This window comes from Hemitrygon akajei, chromosome 5 (genome assembly GCF_048418815.1).
Source record: "Hemitrygon akajei chromosome 5, sHemAka1.3, whole genome shotgun sequence".
Taxonomy (NCBI): Eukaryota; Metazoa; Chordata; class Chondrichthyes; order Myliobatiformes; family Dasyatidae; genus Hemitrygon; species Hemitrygon akajei.
Window position 1 is genome coordinate 196,274,926 of NC_133128.1, and position 12,158 is coordinate 196,287,083.

Sequence of the window (12,158 nt, forward strand, 5' to 3'; positions counted from 1 at the left end):
GTGTCACCACCCTCCAAGAGAAAGGACAAGAAGAAGGGGTCAGTTGGTTAATGTCATCAACATTTATTAACTATTTCACTGTAAAGTTTAGGGCTCTTGCTCACCTCTAACAGATCTAACAATTTATCTTTGAAATAAAAACTTTTTAGGCTAAAGTTATTGGTTTAGTTTGATAGCTTTTTCTATACTGCCTGTAGTCGTAGAACATATTTGTAAATGGAGATTGTGTTCCCCTTTTAAATATGCAATTTCTTATTTTAAATCTGTATTTTGACTAAAAGTTTCTTTAATATGTAGCATAGTAACAAATATTGTTTAATATAGTTTCTCCTGAAGCACTATGGGAATTGTCCTAAATTCTAAAGCTACGATGTGATGTATATTGTAATTAATTCTGCAGTTGCTTTGAAAATTAGTCTAACTTCTTCTTGCAGTTGACTTCACAACATCCATATGCAGAAGTATATATTGGGAAACCTCATGTGTGGACTGTTAACATTGATGATCCTGTAGAGGTTGAGCAAGCCGTGAAGGCTATTCTTAATCAGAAGGTAAGTTCACTATGAAATATAAACCAGAATAAGTAATGTATTTGGTGCTTATTTGAGAATGATGAGACAGGGTAAGAAAACCATTATTTTATTATGCTTCTTAAAAACAGTTAAAACTGGGCAATTGCACATACTGGTCTATACTGGAATCTGGAAAAACTGTTATGCAAGGAGGCATTAAGCAGAATATGTCTTTACTTTTTAGGATTTAGAGGTAATGTCATTGAAGCATACAGAACACTGATAGACATTATGAGGATAGATGCTTAATAATACTTTCCCGCAGCCAGGTCATGAGTCTGTCTCAAAATAAGTTGTCATCCATTCAAGAAAAAATTCTTGAACCTACAGTAGAATTTTGCAACTCTTTGGAATGCTCTGTTCAGGAGGACTAGGAAGTCACAGGTCCTAAGTAAAGTATGTTCAAGACCTTCAACAAATTGTTGGTTTTCAGACTTGGTGACATTAAAGGAAAGTACACTAAGACAAAAAGCGCTGTAGGCTTTGCTATTGAATGGTGAATGATGAAGGCATTTGTGCCATTGTGCTGTCACATCCAAATGTCTAGTGAAGTGGAAGACAGGAACACTGATTAAATATTTGAAAGCTATCAGCCAAAATAAGTGCCTTGTTGGATAGAGATTATTTCAACAAATATAAGATTTGAAGAGCACATAGTGTCCTCAAAGGGACATACAGTCAGTGACCAGCTTATTAAGTACAGGAGGTATCTAATAAAGTGGCCACTGAGTATACGTGTGCTAGGTTGGCAACTGGAGCACAATATGGGAAATTGCCAATCAAATGGTGTGAGTTTGCAGAGCTCTAAGATACAGATGGATCCTGGTGTCCTAGTGCATGATTCACCAAAGGGTCATCTACTAGCACAGTCAGTAATTACAAGAGTTGCTGGAATGTTATTTATTGTAGGAGAACTTGAACACAAAAGGGGGGAGATGTTTGTTGACAGGGCACTGAGACTTGTAAAAGTGCCACATAGATTAAATTAAAAGCCCATGGGGTTGTTGGAAGCATGACGGAATGAGTTGTCTTATTGAAAACAGTTGAAATAAATAGGTCCTTTTTGGACTGGATCAGTTCTTGGCCTACAATTGACTCAATGCATTAATGATCTGGAGGAAGGAACATTATGTATGGTTTGGAAATTTGCCTATGATGAAGGGGATGTTTTGGTAAGGATACAGTGACTCTGCAAAGGGATACAGTTAGTGTTAGTATAGACAGGCAGACAGATTTTAATGTGGTGGCATAATGTCATACACTTAAGTAAGAGAAATCGAGGCATTATGATCTAAATGCAGAGTGACTATGAGTGGATGAAGTACAAAGGGATCTAGGTGTTAAGGTGGCATAAATTGCCAAAAAAAACAGGAAAATAGGCAGGTCCATCAAATACTTAAGGAGGGATTGCAAAGTGGTTGGAGATTTTGTTACAATTGCATAAGGTGTGAGGCATCACCTGGAAGAGATTGCAGTAAGAGCACAATACAATATAAGGGTCATTATAAACTGAGTTATGTGGAAATAGCTTTTCATAAATGGTGGTGAATCTATGAAATTCGCTGTCTCTGCAAGTAGTGGAAGCTAGATTATTTAAAGTCGATAAATACAGTATTTGGTAAATGATAAGACCATAAAACATAGGAGCAAAATTCGGCTATTTAGCCCGTTGAGCCTGCTCTGCCAGTCCATCCCGGATCCCACTCAACCCCGTACACCTGCCTTCTTGCTATTTGATGCCCTGACTGATCAGTGGACTTGGCCTCTACCGCAGTCTGTGGCAGAGCATTCCCCCGATCAACTGCTCTCTGGCTAATAAAATTCCACGTTACTTCTGCTCTAAAAGGTCACCCCTCAATTTTTTTGCTCTGTCCTTCAGTTCTGGATAACCCCACAATAGAAAACATCATCTCCACATCCACCCTATCTAATCCTTTCAACATTCATTAGGTTTCAATAAGATTACCCCCCCACCCCTCGCATTCTTCTAAATTCCAGTGAGTACAGGTGCAAAACTGCCAAACAATCCTCATATGTTAACCCCTTCATTCCTCATGAACTTTCTCTGGACTCTTTCCAATGACAACACATCCTTTCTGAGATAAGGGGCCCAAAACTGTTGACAATACTCAGCAAATACTGATTAGTGTCTTATAAAGCCTCGGCATTATCTCCTTGCTTTTATATTCTTTTCCCCTTGAAATGAATGGCAACATTGTATTTGCCTTCTTTACCACAGACTCAATCTGTGAATTAATCTTCTGGGAGCTTGTACAAGGAATCTTAAATTCCTTTGTGCTTCTGATGTTTGAATTTCCCCCCCATTTAGATAATAGTCCACACCATTGTTCCTTTTACCAAAATGCACGATCATACATTTCCTAACACTCTATTCCACCTGCCACTTTTTTGCCCATTCTTCCAATTTGTCTAGCTCCTTCTACAATTACATTGCTTCCTCAGAACTACCTACCACTCCACCTATCTTAAAGTCAGGTTGGAGGAACAGCACCTTATATTCCGTCTGGGTAACCTCCAACCTGATAGGATGAACATCGATTTCTCAAATTTCTGGTAATGCCCCCCACTCCCCTTTCACCATTCCCTATCTCCTTTTCCCTCTTTCACCTTATCTCCTTACCTACCCATTGCCTCTCTCAGGTGCTTCTCCCCCCTTTTCTTCCATGGCCTTCTGTCCTCTCCTATTAGATTTCCCCTTCTCCAGCCCTGTATCTTTCACCAATCAACTTCCCAGATCTTTACTTCATCCCTTCCCCTCTTGGTTTCACCTATCATAAGGCTATAAGATATAGGAGCAGAAGTAGACCATTTGGCCCATCAAGTCTGCTCCGCCACTCAATCATGACTGATCCAATTCTTCCAGTCATCCCAGTTCCCCTGCTTTCTTCCCATACCCTTTGATGCCCTGACCTGCTGAGTTCCTCCAGGATTTTGTGTATGTTGCTTGGATTTCCTGCATCTGCAGATTTTCTGTTGCTCGGAACAAGATCATCCAGCTTATTTCTCACACTCCGTGCCTTATGATATAACACTTGGAAATACTGTGACCTCATTGAAATCTTTTCAAATAGTGAAAGGCCTTGATAGAGTGAATGTTTCCTATGGTGGGAGAGTCTAAGACCAGAGGACACAGGCTCAGAATAGAGTGGTGTACTTTTAGAACGGAGATGAGGAGGAATTTCTTTAGCCAGAGAGTGGTGAACCTGTGGAATTCTTTGCCACAAGCAGCTGTGGTGGTCACATCTTTATAAATATTTATGGCAGAGGTTGATAGATTCTTGATAGGGGTTAAGAGGAAAATTGGATCAGCCATGATGAAATGGTGGAGCAGACTCAATGGGTCAAAGTGCCCTAATTCTGCTCCTCTATCTTATGGTTTATTGGACCTACGTAAGAATGGATTTCTCTTTGAAAGTTTATGTTACTGGACCTACCAAATGTTACATTATTGGACCTATGTAAAATTACGTAATTAGACCTAAGTAAGAGTGGATTTTTTTTGTTGTTTGTGAATTTTTATCTTTAGGCAGAGTGTAAGAACTTAATTTTATCTCTTATTTGTAAGATGGTGAATAATATTATCATGTGATTGAAGAATTACTTGCATTTCAAATAATTTGGGATCCTTTGTCATGTTGTTGTGACTGGGATGCTACTTCAATCATTGAAAATTATTTTGTACATACCAACCGGGGGCATAATATCAATAAGAAGAGCAGGGATATTGCTCCAAGATCGGGTTATACAAAGCTTGTAATGTTCACTGTTTCATATCGCTGTGAAGAGTGGACTTTGAAAACTCAAATGAAGAACATTTAGAAGTATTTGGAATGAAATGCTTTTATGTTATCCTGTGTAGAAAGCAATTGAGTTTGTATCAATATAATCTAGCTCTACAGCTACGGAAACCCATGAAAGAGAAAAAAATGTTAGCTTTTCAGCCATAGATTTCTCTTGCGCAGAAAGAGGCCCTGTAGCCCACCATGTTTGTGCCACCCACTGTAACTACCAACACAGACTCATTTTACCTCCATAGTCTTCTGTGCTTTGGTTATTCAAGTACCGGTAGTTGTCCATATGGAAGTACCCAAATGTTGTGAGAGTAGCACATTTTCAAATTCCAGCCACCTTCTGTGCAGGGTGGGTGTAACTAAAGTTTCCATCATATCCCCTTTAAGCATCCTACTTCTCATCTTAAATCTCTCTCCTCTTGTCTTTGACAAGACACCATAGGAAAATATTTTTACTATTTACCCTATCTGTCCCCCTCAATTTTATTTACCTCTGTCAGGTCAACCTTGGTCTCCTCTCCAACTGGAAATCCCCATTTTTTCCTTATAACCATAAAACTCCAAATCCAGGTAGCATCCTGTTAAATCTCCTCTGCTGTCTCTCCAACACAATCATGTATTTGGGTGTGGTGATTGTTAATGCAAACAACTCATTTCATTGTATGTTTTGATGTACATGTAATTGGCCAAACCAATCTTTTATACAACTGTAGCATGAAATTTTAACTTGTACAATCCTTGCCAAGGCTGATGAAAGCAAGCATCTCATATGCCTTATGAACTTTGCTGTTCAAGGCCATTTTCATCCTCTCAATATTCCTACCTACTTCAAAAGAGCAGTAATCAAATTAGTGCCCAAGAAGAGCAGGGTGAGCTACCTCAATGATTTGTCAGCTGGAAGCACACACATCTGCTGTAATGAAGGACTGAGTAGTTGGTTATGGTTCAAATTAATTCCTGCCTGATTAGGGACCTGGTCCTGCTGTTGCAATAGGTCTGCAGCAGACCCAATCTCAGTGGCTCTCCACTCTACTTTGGAGCACCTAGATAACAGCAAAACATATATCAGGCTGTTGTTTATTGGTCACAGCTCGGTGTTCAACATCTTACTACCTTCAGTATTATTCACCAAGTTTCAAAACATATCCCTCTTTACCTCTTGCTACTGGATCCTCTCTGTTTTCATCCATGATAACATACCCCCTTTCTGACAATATGGGCAAAACCTTGAAGATGTATGCTTAGCCCACTACTCTACTCTCTCCACATTCACGACTGTGTGGATAAGCATATCACAAATGACATTTATAAATTTGCAGATGATACCACTGTTATTGGTAAAATCTCAAATAGCAATGTGGAAGATATAAAGAGGGAGATAGATCACCTGGTTGAGTGGTGTCTCAACAACAACCATGACGCAGTGTCAGCAAGACCAAGAAATTGATCGTGGACTTCAGGGAAGGGAAGAATTAAGGATACATCAGTGTTCATTGAAGGATTAGTGTTGGCAAGAGTGAGCTAGGTATTAGCATCTCCGAGAATCTTTCCTTTGCCCAGCACATTGATGTAATCATGAAGAAGGCACACCAGTGACTACTTCATTAGAAACTTGAGCAGATTTGGTATCTCACCAGAAGAGTTTTCCATAGATTTATGGTGGATAGCATTATGACTAGTTGCATCACAGCCTGGTATGGAGTCTCCAAAGCCAAGACTGCAAACTAGGCCAACTCCACCAATGGCACAACTGAGGACATCTTCAAAGAGAGGTGCTATCCATCGTCAAGGATTCTCACTATCTGGGACATGCCCTATTTTCATTACTTCTGTCAGGGAGGAAATACAGGAGCCTATAAAGTACTTTAGGTTGTGAAAAGTATCATGTATTTTACATATTCTGCAGATACCAGAAATTTGCTCTTGTGGGTAAGTAATATAAAGGATTATTGAGCTTTGTGCTGATAAGAAGCTTAGCTTCTATATAGTGAAATACAGATTAAGGGACAAATTTGGTGATAATAAGAGACCAATGCCGATCAACTTCCTTGAGGATCATGAAATAAAGACCAATCCTTTCAGCTTGGATTTCTTTAGCAGACGAAATAATGAGTCTGTCAAGCCTCTGAATATAGTTCCAATGAAGAGCCTCTATTGAATCGTCTGAGATTTCCAATGTTTCATATTACTATGGTACACATTCCAATAATTCTAATGTTTCAGATGTGATCGAATCCTAGCATTGAAGCATTATTTGTTTACCTTTGAAATGATCTACTTGCACTTGATAGTTGATTCAGCTATATTTTTATTTTTAATAGATTGAGCCATATTTGCCCTACGAATTTAACTGTGAAGGAATGTTGCAGAGAGTCAGTGCTTTTATTGAAAATCAGGTAATTCTGTTTTTATTGTCCATTCATGTGCATTCGAGTATTACTTTCAGGGAATTCCCGAAAAAATCCTTTTTAATCATGTCATTGTTTTTGTTTGATTTTAAAAACGGTTACTATAAAATTTTAACCAGTAAGAGAACAATGATTGAGATAATGGTAGTTATTGTTAGTTTAATGGAATTAATACATGAAAACAATTTGTTGTTATTAATCTGTGATATATTGAAAACTAATTTCTGAAACTTTAACTATGTAGAAATAAAGTTCCTATTTATTACTGCTTCTACTTCAAAACAAGACTGGTTTTGGTTCAGCCAGCTGAATAATACCTATTTTCCAGGATGTAATTTATTGATTGGATAGTAAACCTTTGTTGGCAGATATGCTTTCTACTTTCTAGTTTGAATTTCCAGTCCAATTAATGCCCATCTTAAAAATCAAGTAAAAGCAGTGATTTTTAACATTTCATTTTAGACCAATTTTTTTAAAGCAATTGTATTTCAAGGTTTTGACTGTAGTTCACAGAATTTTTAAGTTCGCACTATGAGATTTACATCCTTAATTCCCCTTTATATGGTACAGAACCATTTTAATTATAAATGTAAGGGGACAGCAATGGATTGAGGGGCTTACTTTCTACCTATCATTAACTTCCTAGCTCTTTTTCTCAATATATTTTTTATTCATACAGTATTGTTTTGCAAGAATAACATTCAATGCCATTTCCTAATTGTCCCTGAACACCATTTCAGAGGCTAGTTTAAATAGGAACAGGTTTCTAAAAGGACACTGATGAATCAGGTGGGTTTTTAATATTCTAGTGGTTGTGTTACTGATAGTCAATTAAATAAATTCTTGAATAAAAATGAGCTTGCATTCCCTAGATGATGAATGCATCTATCTCACCACCTTTAGTTCAGGATTCAGGAAATCAGGACCTGTAATGGAACCACACTGACCTTGTCGTTGCCATATTAAAAGATTTTGTAGAGAAAAATATAATAGTATATCAAATCTAGCCTTAAACATTTTGTCATGACCCATTCATTTCCAATCCAAGTTGTCTCTTTATCTCTGACTTTAAGGGTTAGACTTAAATTTCTTTTGCCATGAGCTCTTTTCTTTCTGATGCTGGGCTGACATTGTTTATTACATTATAGTCCTCTAATATACCGTATTTAAATATAGTAAAAATTGATCACTGTTGAATACCCAAGGAAATCTGCAGATGCTGGAAATTCAAACAACACACACAAAATGCTGGTGGAACACAGCAGGCCAGGCAGCATCTATAAGGAGAAGCACTGTCAACGTTTCAGGCTGAGACTCTTCGTCAGGACTAACTGAAAGGAAAGATACTAAGAGATTTGAAAGTAGTGGGGGGAGGGGGAAATGCGGAATGATAGGAGAAGACCGGAGGGGGTGGGATGAAGCTAAGAGCTGGAAAGGTGATTGGCGAAAGTGATACAGAGCTGGAGAAGGGAAAGGATCATGGGACAGGAGGCCTTGGGAGAAAGAAAGGGGGAGTGGGGGAGCACCAGAGGAAGATGGAGAACAGGCAGAGTGATGGGCAGAGAAACAGAAAAAAAACCAAACAACTAAATATGTCAAGGATGGAGTAAGAAGGGGAGGAGGGGCATTAACAGAAGTTAGAGAAGTCAATGTTCATGCCATCAGGTTGGAGGCTACCCAGCCGGTATATAAGGTGTTGTTCCTCTAACCTGAGTTTGGATTCATTTTGACAGTAGACGAGGCCACAGGTAGACATATGGGAATGGGACGTGGAATTAAAATGTGTGGCCACTGGGAGATCCTGCTTTCTCTGGCGGACCAAGCCTAGGCGTTCAGCGAAATGGTCTCCCAGTCTGCGTCAGGTCTCACCAATATATAAACGGCCACACCGGGAGCACCAGACGCAGTATACCACACCAGCCGACTCACAGGTGAAGTGTCGCCTCACCTGTAAGGACTGTCTGGGGCCCTGAATGGTGGTGAGGGAGGAAGTGTATGGGCAGGTGTAGCACTTGTTCCGCTTACAAGGATAAGTGCCAGGAGGGAGATCGGTGGGAAGGGATGGGGGGAGGGGGAACGAGTGGACAAGGGAGTCACGTAGGGAGCTTGCTCCTGCCCCACCGAACTCATTTCTGCATACCTTTACACTGTCTTATCCCCCCTTGTTCAATCTCTGCTCACCTATGTTCGTGACACTTCTCATGCTTTGAATTTTTTCAATGACTTTAAGTTCCTTGGCCCCCACTGCCTTATTTTCACCATGGACGTCCAGTCCCTATAGACCTCCATCCCCCACCCAGACGGTCTCAAAGCTCTTCACTTTTTCGATTCCAGACCTAACCAATTCCCCTCTACCACCACTCTCCTCCGTCTAGCGGAATTAGTTCTTACTCTCAATAATTTCTCCTTTGGCTCCTCCCACTTCCTCCAAACCAAGGATGTAGCCATGGGCACCCGCATGGGTCCCGGTTATGCCTGCCTTTTTGTTGGCTTTGTGGAACAGTCCATGTTCCAAGTCTATACGGGTATCCATCCCCCTCTTTTCCTTCGCTACATTGACGACTGCATTGGCACTGCCTCCTGCACACACGCTGAGCTCGTTGACTTCATTAACTTTGCCTCCAACTTTCACCCTGCCCTCAAATTTACCTGGTCCATTTCTGACACCTCCCTCCCCTTTCTTGATCTTTCTGTTTCCATCTCTGGAGACAGCTTATCTACTGATATCTACTATAAGCCTACAGACTCTCACAGCTACCTGGACTATTCCTCTTCCCACCCTGTCTCTTGCAAAAATGCTATTTCCTTCTCACAATTCCTCCGTCTCCGCCGCATCTGCTCTCAGGATGAGGCTTTTCATTCCAGGATGAAGGAGATGTCTTCCTTTTTAAACAACGGGGCTTCCCTTCTTCCACCATCAACTCTGCTCTCAAACGTATCTCTCCCATTTCCCGCACATCTGCCCTCACCCCATCCGCCCGCCACCCCACTCGGGATAGGGTTCCCCTTGTCCTCACCTACCACCCCACCAGCCTCTGGGTCCAACGTATAATTCTCCGTAACTTCCGCCATCTCCAACGGGATCCCACTACCAAGTACATCTTTCCCTCCCCCCCCTTCTGCTTGCCGCAGGGATCGCTCCCTACGCGACTCCCTTGTCCACTTGTTGTCCCCCCATCCCTTCCCATCGATCTCCCTCCTGGCACTTATCCTTGTAAACGGAACAAGTGCTACACCTGCCCTTACACTTCCTCCCTCACCACCATTCAGGGCCCCAGACAGTCCTTCCAGGTGAGGCGACACTTCACCTGTGAGTCGGCTGGTGTGGTATACTGCGTATGGTGCTCCCGGTGTGGCCATTTATATATTGGTGAGACCTGACGCAGACTGGGAGACCATTTCGCTGAACACCTAGGCTTGGTCCGCCAGAGAAAGTAGAAAGTGGCCACACATTTTAATTCCACACCCCATTCCCATTCCGATATGTCTATCCATGGCCTCCTCTACTGTCAAAATGAATCCAAACTCAGGTTGGAGGAACAACACCTTATATACCGGCTGGGTAGCCTCCAACCTGATGGCATGAACATTGACTTCTCTAACTTCCGTTAATGCCCCTCCGCCCCTTCTTACCCCATCCCTGACATATTTAGTTGTTTGTTTTTTTTTCTCTCTCTCTGCCCATCATTCTGCCTGTTCTCCATCGCCCTCTGGTGCTCCCCCCCTCCCCCTTTCTTTCTCCCGAGGCCTCCCGTCCCAAGATCCTTTCCCTTCTCCAGCTCTGTATCACTTTCGCCAATCACCTTTCCAGCTCTTAGCTTCATCCCACCCCCTCCGGTCTTCTATCATTTCGCATTTCCACCTCCCCCCCACTACTTGCAAATCTCTTACTATCTTTCCTTTCAGTTAGTCCTGATGAAGGGTCTCGGCCTGAAACGTCGACAGTGCTTCTCCTTATAGATGCTGCCTGACCTGCTGTGTTCCACCAGCATTTTGTGTGTGTTGTCACTGTTGAATACAATTACCTCACTGCCTTTTCTGCACCAGCAAATCCATTTCAAAGCTCTGATTACACTTAATAATCTTCCATTGTAATGGATGGATTCTTCAGCAGAACAGAGGTATTTTTATATTGACTTAATGGTTAAAACATAGTTATATTACTTACATTAATTTATTGAGATGTAGCATGGAGTAGGCACTCCAATCCTTCAAGCCATGCCACACAGCAACCCACCAGTTTAATTCAGCCTAATCATGGACAATTTATAACAGCCAATTAATCTACCAACTGGTTCATCTTTGGACTACGGGAGAAGTCCATGTGGTCACAGGGAGAACGCACAAATTTCTTGCAGGCAGCATCAGGAATTGAACCCAGGTCACCTGCATGCTGTGCTAAAATAGATAAGAAAATCATAAATATTGTCACTCCTGTATAATCATCTAGGATGTTCCTCGAGTAATAGGAAAAGCTTGCCGATGTATCATTTGATATTTCAAACACTTTGCAGGAATACTTGCTTGATTTTGTGTTTTTTAACTCATCATTGTGTGACTATTGCACACATCTGTGACCAAAAAGAGCAATATTTGAAATAATTGCCAGATCATCAGAATACAAAAGCCATCAGAACATATGCTGACTAGTTTTTATTAAAATGTATAGTTAGCTTGCTTTAAATCTGCAACAGACCCTGGTGGGATTACAGCCAGCACTTTTTTTCTTATATGTGGTACTTAAATTAATATCTTAAACTGTATTTAGGTCAGATAGACTCTGCTATAAATAATAAAGATTTTCTTTTGCTGAATGAATTCAGTAAAGATGCTCTGACTACTTTGTCATGTTTATCATATTCCAATCAACATTACAGGATTTTTGCCATGGTCAAGTGATGTGGCCTCCTTTGAGTGCACTTCAAGTTAAAATTGCACCTCCCAAGCAGTCCTGTAAGCAGATCTGTCAAGAGAATAAGCTAATTTGTGAACCATCATTTTTTCAACATCTGAATAAAGACAGCGACTTGCAAAAGTAAGTATATTTAACCTAATAATAGAGTACCGTAGATTTCGCACTACAGAGCGCACCTGATTAAAAGCCGCTGGCTCTAATTTTAGAAAGAAAATCAATTTTGTACTTGTACAGGCCGCACCGGATTTTCGGCCGCAGGTGTCCCACGTTGTAATATGAGATATTTACACAGAAAGATATTACACGTGAGGATTTTTTAAACTTTTAATTAAATCCATATGGTAACATAAACAAATACATATTGCAAATGCTTTTTTTCGAACCGTGCCTGTAACGCGGCTACTTTTAAATATACATACGTATCGGTAACACACAAATTACGTTGCATATA

At 40.7% G+C, this 12,158-nt stretch overlaps 1 protein-coding gene across 4 annotated transcripts in view; it reads left to right on the top strand.

The window, feature by feature from the left end:
• The window catches only part of mgat5 (alpha-1,6-mannosylglycoprotein 6-beta-N-acetylglucosaminyltransferase), a 220,700-nt gene that overhangs the window by 204,833 nt on the left and 3,709 nt on the right, over positions 1–12,158 (top strand). For all 4 annotated transcript variants that reach the window (XM_073047601.1, XM_073047602.1, XM_073047603.1 and 1 more), the window contains 3 exons: positions 435–551; positions 6,706–6,780; positions 11,670–11,827. In XM_073047601.1, coding sequence (XP_072903702.1) covers positions 435–551; positions 6,706–6,780; positions 11,670–11,827 — 350 coding nt within the window. The remainder of the gene's footprint in view (positions 1–434; positions 552–6,705; positions 6,781–11,669; positions 11,828–12,158) is intronic.